Source organism: Portunus trituberculatus, chromosome 7 (assembly GCF_017591435.1).
Source record: "Portunus trituberculatus isolate SZX2019 chromosome 7, ASM1759143v1, whole genome shotgun sequence".
NCBI classification, from domain to species: Eukaryota; Metazoa; Arthropoda; class Malacostraca; order Decapoda; family Portunidae; genus Portunus; species Portunus trituberculatus.
This window is the reverse complement of record NC_059261.1, coordinates 4,228,705-4,244,043: the sequence shown is the minus strand read 5'-3', so window position 1 is coordinate 4,244,043 and position 15,339 is coordinate 4,228,705. Positions and strand designations below refer to the sequence as shown.

At 44.1% G+C, this 15,339-nt stretch overlaps 1 protein-coding gene across 1 annotated transcript in view; it reads right to left on the bottom strand.

Moving 5' to 3' along the window:
* LOC123498527 overlaps nucleotides 1–15,173 on the bottom strand; it is a 17,879-nt gene extending 2,706 nt beyond the window's left edge. Inside the window, exons 1-9 of the mRNA XM_045245705.1 lie at nucleotides 15,018–15,173; nucleotides 12,204–12,387; nucleotides 11,213–11,456; nucleotides 7,465–7,808; nucleotides 6,818–6,967; nucleotides 5,359–5,466; nucleotides 3,968–4,101; nucleotides 2,200–2,304; nucleotides 1,124–1,383 (exon numbers count right to left, since the gene is read on the bottom strand). Of these exons, the coding sequence (XP_045101640.1) occupies nucleotides 1,124–1,383; nucleotides 2,200–2,304; nucleotides 3,968–4,101; nucleotides 5,359–5,466; nucleotides 6,818–6,967; nucleotides 7,465–7,808; nucleotides 11,213–11,456; nucleotides 12,204–12,243 (1,385 nt within the window). The 5' untranslated portion in view covers nucleotides 12,244–12,387; nucleotides 15,018–15,173. The remainder of the gene's footprint in view (nucleotides 1–1,123; nucleotides 1,384–2,199; nucleotides 2,305–3,967; nucleotides 4,102–5,358; nucleotides 5,467–6,817; nucleotides 6,968–7,464; nucleotides 7,809–11,212; nucleotides 11,457–12,203; nucleotides 12,388–15,017) is intronic.
* Nucleotides 15,174–15,339: the final 166 nt, after the last annotated feature.

Genomic DNA, 15,339 nt, shown 5'->3' with positions numbered 1-15,339 from the left:
GGTCAATTTATTCACTTTTACACACACACACACACACACACAATCGAGAGGGCCGGGTTCGAGTCCCAGTAGCTCAGTGGTTAGAGCGTTGGCTTCACAAGCCAGAGGACCGGGGTTCGATTCCCCGGCCGGGTGGAGATATTTGGGTGTGTCTCCTTTCACGTGTAGCCCCTGTTCACCTAGCAGTGAGTAGGTACGGGATGTAAATCGAGGAGTTGTGACCTTGTTGTCCCGGTGTGTGGTGTGTGCCTGGTCTCAGGCCTATCCAAAGATCGGAAATAATGAGCTCTGAGCTCGTTCCGTAGGGTAACGTCTGAGAGACTGCAGCAGATCAAACAGTGAAACACACACACACACACACACACACACACACACACACACACACACACACACACACACACAGCATGTGAACGACTGCACTGTGGGGGTTCCAGTCCACAACAAAGACCCTCACTATTTGGCACTCCAAGCAGCGCTGGAGCAGCTGCAGACTTGGACCGAGGAGAACAAAATGAGAATTAACCACAGCAAGACTGTGGTGATGCATGTCTGTACCTCCTCAGTGGCAGTGCACCCCCCACCCCAAAGCTCACAGTGGGCTCTCATCCCCTGCAAGTAGTACAGTCAGCAAAGCTTCCCAGTGTGACAGTGGACAACCAGCTGACTTGGAAGCAGCATGTCACCACCACAGTGAGGTCAGCGACGAACAGACTCTACATGCTAAGCATCCTAAGCGTAGTCCTCTTCTCTCAGCTCCAATCAACATCAGCAGCTGGTGTGGTGGTGAGGGCATGTAGGGTCATCTTTGGTCCTGCCTACACCAATTACCACAACGCCCTCACCACCCTGAGTCTGCCCAAGTTGTCTGCCAGACACCAAGAACCCCTGGAGAAGCTGGGAATGGTCTGAGTCACCCACTCTACGCCACCTGCTCCCCCTGACACACCTCACCTGGTCCGTGCCACAAGACACCACAACAAGCCAGCCATAAACTATTAGGCTAGTGAACTAATCTTAAGCCTTCCTGCCATTCCCCCATTCTATATTTTCAGTATGTATGTAACTACAATTCTAATAAACCATGCATTATTAGTAGTAATATTACAAACACACACACACTCACGAGCTGGACGCATCATTGACAGCGACATCATAAGGTGGTGGCATTTCTCTCTGCAGCAAATGTTCCTCTAGTCTGGACCTAGGAGGGGGTGGGCCACGACCTTCCCCGCGCTGTGCCCCACCCCCGCTGCCCCTGCTCCGGCCCTGCAGGCGTGTCAGGCCCATCCTCAGTGCGTACAGCCTCCCGGTGCAGCCCACAGCCACCACCAGCAGCAGAGAGCACATCAGCCCACCCATCGCTGCCACACCTATCACCGAGTTCTGTGGGGTTGGGTAGATTAGGCTAGGTTAGGTTAGGGTGGGGTAGGTTTAGTTAGGTTAGGGTAGGGTAGGGTAGGGTAGAGAAGGGTAGTGTTGGTTGGATCGGGTTGGGTTGGGTTGGGGTAGGATAGGTTGAGGCTAGGTTAAGTTAGGTTTGAAAGTGTTATTCTCTACACCTTATTCTTCTCTTCTTTTTCCTTCTCTTCCTGCTGTCTTCTTCTCTTTTCTCTTTCTATTGTGTTCTCCTCCTCCTCCTTTTGATCCTTCTCTCCTACCACTCCTCCTCCTCCTCCTACTGTCCCACCCAATCTTCAAGCACCTCCCTAGTCCTCCTCCTCCTCTCATCCTTCCCTTCCCTCCCTCATCCCTTCTCCTCTTCCTCCTCTACCTTCCATACTCTCTCCTCCTCCTCCCAATCCTTCTCTCTTATGTCTCTCCCACTCAACCTCCTCTTTCTCTATCATCTGTTCTCTATCCCTCCTCCTATTCCTCCCTCCCTTAAACACCACATAGTGTTGTTAGCACACTCAGCTCACGACCAAGAGGGCCAAGATTTGAATCCCAGGCACGGCTAGGCAAATGGGCAAGCCTCTTAATGTGTAGCCCCTGTTCACCTAGCAGTAAATAGGATGAGGGTTGTGGCCTCGCTTTCCCGGTGTGTGGAGTGTGTTATGGTCTCAGTCCTTCCTGAAGATTGGTCTATGAGCTCTAAGTTCTTTCCTGTCTAGGTGATCAGCAGGTAAATGTGGTGAATTATTCCTTCCCTTTACCACTTCTTTCCTCTCGCCCCCCACACACACACACACACACACACACCCTAAGGCAGTCCTGCTCGTCGCTCCCATCCCGGCAGTCGTCCAGCTGGTCACACCTCCATGTCTCTCGGATGCAGCGGTGATTGTCACACAGGAAGGTGCCGTTCTGTGGGGTGGGGTTGGGTTGGGTTAGGTTATGTTGAGTTGAACTGCGTCGAAGTTAGGTTTAAAAAGGTTGAGTTAGGATCAGGAAAAAAAAAAGAGTTGAGTTTGGTTAGGTTAGGTTACATTGAGTAGAAAACTAAAATTTAAAATATAAAAAAAATAAATAAATAAACGATTAGACTAGAGCTGTGTTGTTTGTGGTGAAATGTAACACAGCAACAAATGACACAGATAACAATACGCTTCCAGGAAAAATGTGCAGGAAATCTTTCATCAACAGCTGCAAGTGATGAAATAAACACAAAAAGAAAATTAAACAAGTGTGAAGAAGTAATACATTTTTCCACACAAGTAATGATGAGGTTCTAAAAATATGCAGCAAATTTCTTATCAACAATTGTGATGATGAAATAAAACACACAAAAAATGAGCCAGATGTGATACAGTAATAGAGTTTCCTGGAGTGTTGTTATCGGCAGCCATGATGAAGCAAACACAGCACAACACAACACAACACAGACCACTGCAACACAACTCAAGGAAACACAAAAGACAACAGAAAGAAAAGAAAACAAAAAACAAAAAGGCAAAATAAATAAACAACTGAACAAGACAAACTGATAAACAAGAAAACGAAACTAAAAAGAAAAAGAAGAAAACAAAACCACAATAAATAAACAAGAGGAGGAGGAGGAGGAGGAGGAGGAGGGAAAACAAGAAGGAAACAGGACAAGAGGAGGAGAGGAAAGCCAATGAAACAAAACACACACAAAATCAACCCAAATAACACCAATCCACTCCTCCACCTCATCCACCACCAATACTGCCCCTCCACCTTCCATCCACCTTTTCCTATGTACAAGTGGAGAACTGGCCAAGAGCAACAAAAAGATAATAAAAAAAAGGCCCACTCGGTTGCCAGTCCCCTTAAAGATCTGATAGAGTTAGCCAAAGAACAGGGATGTCTTGAAATCTCCTTCTTAGCCCCTTCAGTACTGGGACACAATTTTACCTTGAGTTTTGTGTACCATTAGACCATTTTCCTTGAGTTTTGTGTACCATTAGACCATTTTCCTTGAGTTTTGTGTACCATTAGACCATTTTCCTTGAGTTTTGTGTACCATTAGACCATTTTTCTTGAGTTTTGCATACCATTAGACCATTTTTCTTGAGTTTTGCATACCATTAGACCATTTTTCTTGAGTTTTGGGTACCATTAGACCATATTACTGACATTAGGAAGGGTCTATGGAGGTCTGAAGATTAATGGCCACAGTCTTCACTATTTTTACCGCCTTCAGTACTGGGACACATTTTTACCTTGAGATTTGTGTACCATTAGACCATTTTACTGACATTAGGAAGGGTCTATGGAGGTCAGAAGATGAATGGCCACAGTCTTCACTATTTTTTAGCCCAACCTAAGTTTCTGAAGCTGTACAAAATCACCAAACAGTAAGCAGAGTGAATGTGCAAACGTGTCATGTTACTGAAGGGGATAAATGAAGCCATAGTCGGTCATAATCCACCTTCCATCCACCCACCTTGCCATGACACAGCAGGGTGGAGCAGTAAGCCTTATCACCAAACAAAAAAATATAAATAAATAAATAACAAATAAGTAAAATAAGAACACTCCACTCCTCCACCTTCACTCCACCTACCTTGTCATTACACAGCAGGGTGGAGCAGTTAGCCTCATCGGAAGCATCGCCACAGTCCGGAGAGCCGTCACAGCGCTGGTAAATGTGGTAACAGCCGCCCCCCCAGCAGGCCACCTTGTTATGACACTTGGTCGCTGTGTGGGGGAAGGGGAGGTGTGAGGGGTGACGGGGTGTAGTGATGGGGTGATATGAGGGGTGACAGGAAGGGATATCAGGGTTGTAGTGATTGAAAAGGGGTGATGGGAGGACATGAAGGGGTGTGGGATGATGGGAAAGGCATGTGGGGGTGACAGGAAGGGGTGAGAGATGACAAAGAGGTGTGGGATGAAGGGAAGACATGAGGGGCGAGGGGTGATGGGAAAGGGGTGAGAGAAAGGGGAATGAGGGGTTGTAGTGATGGGAAAGGGGTGATGGGAAGGTGTGTGGGGTGATGAGAAGAGATGATGGTGTGACAAAGAGGTGTGAGGTGATGGGAAGGGGTGAGGAGGTGTGGGGTGACAGGAAGGGGTGTTGGGGTGACAGAAAGAAGGATGAGGGGGTTGTAGTGAATGGAAAGGGGTGATGGGAAGGGGTCTGGGGTGATGTGAGGGACAATGGGGTGACAAGAAAGGGGTGTAGTGATGGGAAGAGGAGGGGTGAGAAAGTAGACCACACAAAACAGAACCAACAGAATAACAGATCGCTTATTCGTGGATAGACAGACCAAGAGGAAGAGAGCAAAGGGGTGATGGGGTGAAGGGGTGATGGGAGGAGGTGAGGGGTGATGGGAAGGAAGGCTTACATGATGGGAGGAAATTAGTTAGAAAAATAATGATAGGAGGAAAATAAATTAAATATTGAAAGAGAAATGATAAAAAAAATTAGAAAGGAAAAAAGTGAGAAATTGAGAGAGAGAGAGAGAGAGAGAGAGAGAGAGAGAGAGAGAGAGAGAGAGAGAGAGAGAGAGAGAGAGAGAGAGAGAGAGAGAGGATATGATAAATGAAAAGATAGGATAATGACAGAGATAAACATTTAACTCTCTCTCTCTCTCTCTCTCAGAGGATAAAACAATAAGTGTAGTGGAGTTTAGCAATGTTATGTGGAGTAGAAGTGGAATATTACAATCTTATCCACTTATCCACATCCCTAACACCACTGCAACCTCCACCACACCCACTCCTAGCAAAGTTGTAGTAGTAGTAGTAGTAGTAGTAGTAGTAGTAGTAGTATGTGGAGTGGAAGTGGAGTATTGAAGATTTGATCCACTTATCCATCTATCCACTTCTCTTATACCACTTGAAGACCTCCACCAGATCCTATCCTAGCATTAGTAGTAGTAATGGTGGTGGTGTGGTGGTGGTGGTGGAAGTGTTATGTGGAATGTTGCTGCCTCCCTCCACTGGTCCACTTACTGCAGGAGAGTTCATCCACAGCATTGGAGCAGTGTGGAATGCCGTCACAGCGCTGCGATGTGTAGCACTCCCGCCCCACACCACAGTACCACTTGTTGACGCCACACCCTGCAACATAACACACCACCTTCACAACACCACAACACTCAGTCTGCCCTGCCTTGCCACACACACACACACATACACACACACACTGCCTTAACAAATACAAACACATACAAACACACCATTTCTCCTCACATACACAGCACATATTTCATAGAACTGAAGAAAGTCAAAAAGGAAAAGGACTTGGGAGTGACAATGGAAGAAAACAATCAACCAGTAAGCCATATTGATAGAATTTTTAGAGAAACATAATTTGCTAAGGAATATTGAAGTAGCATTTCACTACATGGACAAAGAAATGATGAAGAAATTGATAAGTACTATAATAAGACCCAGATTGGAATATGCAGGAGTAGTGTGGACCCCTCACAAAAAGAAACACACAAAGAAATTGGAGAGGCTACAAAAAATGGCTACAAGAATGGTTCCAGAATTTGAAGGGATGACATATGAGGAGAGACTAAAGGCTATGGATCTACCAACCCTGGAACAGAGAAAAGAGAGAGGAGACCTGATACAAGTTTATAAATTGATTAACGGAATGGACCAAGTGGATAATGAGAAACTGATCCTGAGAGAAGAATATGACATTAGAAGCACAAGATCGCATAGTAAAAAGCTGAGAAAAGGAAGATGTCTGAGAGATATTAAAAAATATAGTTTCCCGCAGAGATGTATTGAGACGTGGAACAGTTTAAATGAAGAAGTAGTGTCTGCAACGAGTGTGCATACTTTTAAAGTAAGATTGGATAAGTGTAGATATGGAGACGAGGCCACACGAGCATAAAGCCCAGGCCCTGTAAAACTATAACTAGGTAAATACTAGGTAAATACATACCTTACCTTAATGAAGAAAGACTGAAGGAAATGGGACTACCACCTTTAAAGGATAGACAGGAGAGAGGAGACCTAATAATGATGTATAAGATAGTGAACTGTATGGAAAAGATAGACAGACAAGACCTAGTATCACTGACAGAGGATGGTGATAAACAGACAAGATCATGAAAAGTCAGTGTCTGAGGAACATTAAAAAGTTTTCCACACAGGACGGTGGAAAATGGATTGAGTGAAGAGATTGTAGCAGCAGAAAGTGTGCACAAATTTAGGGAAAAGTTGGATAAAAGTAGATATGAAGACAGGTCACTATGAGCCCCACTCCAACACACACACACACACACACACACAACAGGGCACCCATACTCCATCACCTGTTCCTCTATCTTACCTCCATTTCTTCCACCTCCTCTACCTCTTCTACCTTACCTCTGCCTCTTCCACTTTCCCTCCACCTGTCTTCCACCTCAACCTTACCTCACACCTTCCCTCCACCACCTCACCTCCACCTTACCTTTCTGAACCAGCTCCATTTCTGAGGGACACTTCAGCTCATCAGAGTGGTCAGGGCAATCCACCTGGCCGTCACATAGGTGGACTCTGGGCAGGCACAAGGTGGAGGAGGTGCAGGCAAACTCATCTGAACCACAGCTGCTGTTCGTCACTTGAGGGAGAGATTGAGGGAGGGATTAAAAGAGGCTGTTGGAGGTTGTTGGGGTTTTTAAGGGTGTTTTTGTGGTTCTTGTGGAAGGTATTGGGGTTTTTTAAGGGTGTTTTTGTGGTTATTGGGGTTTTTAAGGGTGTTTTTGTGGTTCTAGTGGAAGTTATTGGGGTTTTTAAGGGTGTTTTTGTGGTTCTAGTGGAAGTTATTGGGGTTTCTAAGGGTGTTTTTGTGGTTCTAGTGGAAGTTATTGGGGTTTTCAAGGATGTTTTTGTGGTTCTAGTGGAAGTTATTGGTGTTTCTAAGGGTGTTTTTGTGGTTCTAGTGGAAGTTATTGGTGTTTCTAAGGGTGTTTTTGTGGTTCTAGTGGAAGTTATTGGGGTTTTCAAGGGTGTTTTTGTGGTTCTAGTGGAAGTTATTGAGGTTTAGAAAAAAAAAAAAAACTGTAAAAACACAATAAAACACACACAAACACACCAAACAAACACACAAACACTCACAAGCAAACACCACCATCCTGAACCCTCCATGTGGAAGTGAGCGGCCTCTGTACCAAGCATCCTGGCTGTACCGCACATACACCCTGGGGGCTTGAGTCACCACAGGGGCGGGGGGAGTAGACCCACACAGCCGCCTGCCTCCCAGCACTCCACCACCCTCAGACACCCCCTGCAGTATTCCATGAAGGGTGGACTGGCTGAAGTCACGGAGGCTGTGTTTGTTGTGTCCGTTTGGCTTGAACTGGTTTTCGTCTGGGGCTGTGGCAAACAGGGAGAGCCAGTGTTTGCAGCAGCGTTTGGGGTGCTCCTTGCAAGGCCCCTCAGACAGGTTCAGATGGGTAACACTGCAGAAAGTGAGGTTAAGTTAGGTTGGGTTGGATTGGGTTGGATTGGGTTGGGTTGGGTTGAATTGGGTTTGGTGTGGTTGTGTGTATTTATCTATATGTAGTAGTTAGGTTTGGTTAGGTTAGGTTAAATTGTGTTGGGTTGGGTTAGGTTGGGTCAAGGTAAGCTAGGGTAGGCTAGGGTAAGGCAGGGTAGGTTAGGTTGGGTTGGGTTAGATTAGGTTAGGTTGGTTTGAGTTAGGCTGGGATAGGTTGGATTAGGTTAGGTTGGGTTTTTACCTAGTTACATATTACAGTGGGGTTCATATCTACTTTTATCCAACTTTTCCTTAAATTTGTGGACACTTTCTGCTGCTACATTCTCTTCACTCAATCCAATCATCCACGATCCTATGTGGAAAACTGAACTTCTTAATGTCCCTCAAACACTGACTTTTTAGGACATTCTCAGAGTGCCCTCTTGTTCATCTATCTCAATCCTCCGCCAGTCATGCCAGGTGTTGTCTGTCTATCTTTTCCATACATACAGTTCACTATCTTATACATCATTATTAAGGCTCCTCTCTCCTGTCTATCCTTCAAAGTTAGTAGGTGATGTGTGTGATTCACCTCGGTCGTCTGCTGGTCACCCAGCCAGTCTTCCCCATTACGGAGCGAGCTCAGAACTAATAGACCGATCTTCGGGTAGGACTGAGACCACAACACACTCCACACACCGGGACAGCGAGGCCACAACCCCTCCAGTTACATCCCGGACCTATTTACTGCTAGGTGAACACACCCCACACATTAAGAGCCAAGCCCATTTGCCTCGCCGCTTACCGGGACTCGAACCCGGCCCTCTCGATTGTGAGTCGAGCATGCTAACCACTACACTATGCGGTGTGTGTGTGTGTGTGTGTGTGTGTGTGTGTGTGTGTGTGTGTGTGTGTGTGTGTGTGTGTTAAATGACATCTGTTTGTCTATATTCTTCTCTCTATCTACCACTGAATTTCCTGTCTCTCTCTGGCTACACACACACACACACACACACACACACACACACACACACACACAGGAAAGAGATGGTTGGGCTGATGGAATATATCTGGATTTAAAAAAGGCCTTTGATAAGGTACCACACCGGAGACTGATCTGGAAACTTGAAATGGTAGGAGGAGTGCATGGCAGTTTACTAAAATGGATGGAAGACTTTTTGGTAGGAAGAGAAATGAGAACAATAATTAAGGACAGACCATCAGAATGGGGCTTGGTGGAGAGTGGAGTTCCACAGGGATCAGTGTTGGCACCAGTAATGTTCGCGGTCTACATAAATGACATGGTGGATGGGGTGTCCAGTTATGTGAGCCTATTTGCAGACGATGCAAAATTGTTAAGAAAAGTGAGATGTGACAAAGATTGCGAACTACTCCAGGAAGACTTGGACAGAATATGGAAATGGAGCTGTACATGGCAAATGGAGTTCAACACGACAAAATGCAAGAAAATAGAGTTTGGCAAGAGTGAAAGAAGAATCAGGAGTATGTACAAGATAGGAAATGAAGACATAAAAACCAGTCATGAAGAAAAAGACCTTGGGGTGACAATTACCAATGACCTATCGCCAGAGAGACATATAAACAAAATAATTGGAGAAGTATTGAACTTATTGAGGAACATAAGAGTGGCGTTCGTATATTTAGATGAAGAAATGATGAAGAAAATAATTACTGCAATGATAAGACCGAGGCTTGAATATGCAACAATACAGTGGGCTCGAACTTAAAGAAACACATAAGGAAACTAGAGAAAGTACAGAGGGCTGCAACAAAATGGTGCCTGACTTAAGAGATTTGACTTATGAAGACAGACTGAAAAGAATGCAACTTCCGACCCTGGAAAACAGAAGAGAAAGGGGAGACCTGATAGCAATATACAGAGTGATGATTGGCATGGAAAAAATGGATAGGGAAGATCTGTGTATGTGGAATGAAAGAATGTCGAGAGGGCATGGGAAAAACTAAAATGGCCACTTATAGGAGAGATGTGAAAAAATATAGCTTCCCTCATAGAAGGGTGGAAGCATGGAATAGTTTAGACGTGGAAGTGGTCAACGCAAGGAATATTCATGATTTTAAGAAAAAGCTGGACATTAATAGATATGGAGACGGGACAACACGAGCATAGCTCTTTTCCCGTATGTTACAATTAGGTAAATACAATTAGGTAAATACAATTAGGTAAACACACACACACACACACACACACACACACACACACACACACACACACACACACACACACACACAGCAGCTTGATAATACAAGAAAACAGATAAGAGAACATCCTGTACATGCTTAACAGACACACACACACACACACACACACACACACAGCAGCTTGATAATACAAGAAAACAGATAAGAGAACATCCTGTACATGCTTAATAGACACACACACACACACACACACAATAGGAGTCATCTTTACTTTTAGTGTGTGTGTGTGTGTGTGTGTGTGTGTGCGTTTATGCTAACTACTTTATTTATCCACTAATATTCTTCTTTATCCACCTATTTTCTCATTTTTTTTGTTTATCCATGACCTTTACACACACACACACACACACACACACACACACACATTTCAACACATCTTTCAACCTTTTCTTCATATATTTTCAATAAGTCCTTATGTTTTATTGATACTTTTTTTGTTTTTAATGGAGGTGGTGGCACAGTGGATAAGATGGTGGTAGTGGTGGTGGTGGTGGTGGGATCGGGTTCACATCCCACCACATACTGCCTTGAAACTCTGCCACATGCCACCATGATACCCAGGTTCAAGTGGTTACACCCAAGATGTGCTTAGGTGGTGATATGGGCCTAATATGCCCACCACTATAAACAAAATTGCCTGCACCACTAATGGGTAGAAGCTTAACAGCGCTTCCAATACTCTTCAAGTAAACCTACAGGAGCTATAGGCCATGGGAAAAAAAATAAAAAATAAATAAATAAAAAAAAAATAAATAAATGAAAACACACACACACACACACCATCCCTGGAGCAGAGAAGAGAGAGAGGGGATCTGATACAAGCTTATAAACTGATTAACGGAATGGACCAAGTGGATAATGAGAAACTGATCCTGAGAGAAGAATATGACATTAGAAGCACAAGATCGCATAGTAAGAAACTGAGGAAGGGAAGATGTCTGAGAGGTGTTGAAATATTTAGTTTCCCGCAAAGATGTGTTGAGACTTGGAACAGTTTGAGTGAGGAAGTGGTGTCAGCAACGAGTGTACATAGTTTTAAAGAAAAATTGGATAAGTGTAGATATGGAGACGGGACCACACCAGCGTAAAGCCCAGGCCCTGTAAAACTACAAGTAGGTAAATACAAACACACACACACACACACACCTGAGCAGCAGAGTTTCCTGGCGTGGGTTGACAATGATCCATGAACACTTGCCCTGACTTGACCTGGGCGACACAATGACCCCAAACCGGCCGCCAGTGGTGTTGTGGGTGGTGGTGGTGGTGGTGGTAGTAGTAGTAGTAGTGGTGGTGGTGGTGGTGGCAGTGGGGTCACAAGTGGAGGGGTTGCTAAGCTTGATGTATATTCCAGGGTTGGTGGTGGAATTGGCTACACTGCATTGGGGACCTGAAAGCAGTGGTAGTAGTAGTAGTTTTCAAGGTTTTTATTGGAAGTTATTGGGTTTTCAAGGGTGTTTTTGTGGTTCTAGTGGAAGTTATTGGTGTTTTAAGGGTGTTTCTGTGGTTCTAGTGGAAGTTAATGGGGTTTTTAAGGGTGTTTTGTGGTTCTAGTGGAAGTTATTGGGGTTTTTAAGGGTGTTTTTGTGGTTCTAGTGGAAGTTATTGGGTTTTCAAGGGTGTTTCTGTGGTTCTAGTGGAAGTTATTGGTGTTTTCAAGGTTCTAGTGAAAGTAATTGGGGTTTTAAAGAGTTTCACAGGCATTTTCAGGGTTTAAAAGATTCAAATGCAAGTTATTAAGCTTCGCAAGAGTGTTTTTAATGTTTCTAGTTGAAGTTGTGGTTTTTAAGAGTTCAATGGGGTGTAGTTGGGTTTTCAAGGTTTAAAGACTCAACTGAAAGCTATTGAAGGTTTTCAAGGGTGTTTAAATGGTTCTAGTGAAGTTATTGGCATTTTCAAGGTAAAAAGATATATATTTGTACTTATCATTGGTTTTTGAGGATTTTTCATGGTTTTAGTTAAAGTTATTAAGGTCTTCAAGGTATAAAAGGAATCTAGTTGAAGTTATTGTGGTTTTCAAGGGTGTTTTCATGGCTGTAGTTAAATTATTAGGGTTTTAAGGACGTCTTTGTGGTTCTATAGTCTAAGAGAGAGAGAGAGAGAGAGAGAGAGAGAGAGAGAGACTAAACACACTTACCCACAGTCAGAAGCAACACCACCACCACCACCACCACCATCACGGGGGAGGGGGAGGAGGAGCGGGAGGAGGAGGGGAGGGGGAGGAGGAGGAGGGGGAGGTAGCCGTGGTGGTGGTGGGGAGGAAGCCGTTGGTGGGGGGGGAAGGGAGGAGGGGTAGTCAGAGAAGAACTGCCATCTTGGACCTGTTAATGTAGAAAAGGTTAGATTAGGTTAGGTTAGGATGGGTTGGGTTGGGTTGGGTTGGGTTGGGATGGGATAGGTTGGGTTAGGTTAGGTTAGGTTGGGTTGGGTTGGGTTAGGTTAGGTTAGGTTAGGTTAGGTTGGGTTGGGTTGGGTTGGGTTGGGATAGGTTAGGTTAGGTTGGGTTGGGTTGGGTTGGGTTGGGTTGGGTTGGGATAGGATAGGTTAGGTTAGGTTGGGTTGGGTTGGTTTGGGTTGGGTTGGGATAGGTTGAGATAGGTTAGGTTAGGTTAGGTTGGGTTGGGTTGAGTTGGGTTGGGTTGGGTTGAGATAGGTTAGGTTAGGTTGGGTTGGGTTGGGTTGGGATAGGTTAGGTTAGGTTAGGTTAGGTTGGGCTGAGTTGGGTTGGATTAAGGTTCAGTAAGGTTAGGTTAAATTTAAACATATACTGAACTGGGTCGCATTGGGTTGGGTTGGGTTCAGTTAGGTGAGATCTAGGTCTAGTCTAAGGTCAGATCAAAGTTAGGTTAGGTTAGGTTAGGTTAGGTTGGGGTTAAATTGGGTTGGGTTGAATTAGGTTTAGATTAGGTTCAGTTAGGTTGGGTTGGGTTGGATTAGGTTAAATTATGAAATGGTTAGGTTAAGGCTGGGCTGGGCTGGGTTAGGTTAGGTTAGGTTAGCTTAAGATTACGTTAGGATGGGGTTTGGGTTAAGTTGGGTTGGGTTGAATTGGGTTAGGTTAGGTTGGGTTGGGTTGCATTGTGTTGGCTTGAGTTGGGTTGGGTAAAGTTAAGCCTAGGAAAAAATGTTATAAAGTTAGGTGAAATAAAAGATAGGGGTAGAGATAGGTTAGGTTAAGGTTACAAAAAAAATTGAGGCTAAATCAAGATAGGTTAGGTTAGATCAAGACAGGATAGGTTAGGTTTAGTCATTGTTAGTGAAGGTAAATTATTGTTTTTATTCTTTTTCTTTCTTTTCCTTTCTTTCTTTCTTATAATGTTACGTTAGGTTAGGTTAGACAAGGATAGGTTAGGTTAGGTTAGGTTAGGATTAGTCTTTGTTTGCGAAGGTAAATTATTGTTCTTTAATTCTTTTTTCTTCCTTTTCCTTTCTTTCTTCATTATTGTGTTAAGTTAAGTTATGTTAGGTTGGGTAGATTTGAGTTAGTCATTGTTAGTGAAGGTAGATTATTGTTCTTTCTATTTGATTTCCTCCCATTCCTTCCTTTCTTCCCTATTATGCCACATTAGCTTAGGTCAAAGTAATGTAAGGTTTGATAAAGTTAGGTAAACATCAAAGCAAGGCACATCGCTCTACTTACTAATGTCTGTCTTATGACCTCAAACATCACCTAACCTAACCTGGGAAAGGTCAGTGTCCTTAAGCAGAGACTTCTGATCTGAGCAGGGGAAAACACTGCTACGTAAAGTGGTATGCCTCGTCTTAATATCTTAACCCCTTCAGCACCATGACGTGTTTCCACATTCATTAATCCTTCACCACTATTCTGTCCACCTCTCTAATGCAAGAGTTAACCAGTACTCTCAATCCTTCACCACTATTCTGTCCACCTCCCTAATGCAAGAGTTAACCAGTACTCTCAATCCTTCACCACTATTCTGTCCACCTCTCTAATGCAAGAGTTAACCAGTACTCTCAATCCTTCACCACTATTCTGTCCACCTCCCTAATGCAAGAGTTAACCAGTACTCTCAATCCTTCACCACTATTCTGTCCACCTCTCTAATGCAAGAGTTAACCAGTACTCTCAATCCTTCACCACTATTCTGTCCACCTCCCTAATGCAAGAGTTAACCAGTACTCTCAATCCTTCACCACTATTCTGTCCACCTCCCTAATGCAAGAGTTAGCCAGTACTCTCAATCCTTCACCCCTTTCTGTGGCACACTCTGGAACTCCCTGCCTGCTTCTGTGTTTCCACCTTCCTGTGACCTGAACTCATTGAAGAGGGAGGAGGTTTCAGCACATTTATCCCTTTCTTCTGGCTAACTCTCAAACCTGCTCGGAGACTGGCAACTAAGTGGGGATTTGTTGTTTAGTCTTTTTTGTTGCCCTTGGTCAAATTTACTCTTACATAAAAAAAAATTTGGTTCAGTTAAGTTAGGATAGGTTAGGTGAGGAGAGGAGAGGAGAGGTGAGGTGGGGTGGGGTGAGGTGAGGTGAGGTGAGGTGAGAAACTGTAATGACATGTTGTAATAGCCAATCCTTGCTATGAACACAGGGGCCGCTACTCTCACTACCTCACTACCTCCGCAGACTATTCACGAACACCCCGAATGAATAAATAAACAAACAAATAAATAAATAAATAGACAGATTGATAACAGACGATGATAAGGATTTGCATGTTAATTAGTGTGTGTGTGTGTGTGTGTGTGTGTCCCGCCCCTTTGCCTAATACGTCACTTCTTACACACACACACACACACAACAGCAGCAGTAGGAACAACACACACAAACGAACACACACACACACACACACATTTCTGGAACACATTTCTCATTTCTTGGAACAAAACAAAGACAAACAAAAAAACAACAACAACAATTACGAACAATTAAGCACAGCAGTAACAGCAACAGCCTTAACAGCACCACACGCACTGCTCACCTGTTCCCCGGTAATTAGGTGGAACACTCAGGTAATTGTAGAGGTGTTGCTGCGTGTTACGGGAAGTCAATACAATATCACGTCACTAGGGTGTGGAAGGAGCGAGGCGACACACATCCTCTCTCTTGTCCTCCTCGACCCAGACTGTAAATAAAGAGACGTCAGCTGAGCGCCACTGGAATGTCTGTCGTTCGAGTTTAAACCAATATGTTGTGTTTTTTTTTTTCTTATTGTTATTTCGGTTATTTTTTTTTCTAAAGGATGTTTATTTGTTTGTGGTGGATTTGTTTTGTGTTGGAGTGAAAACTAGTGATTTGGTTTC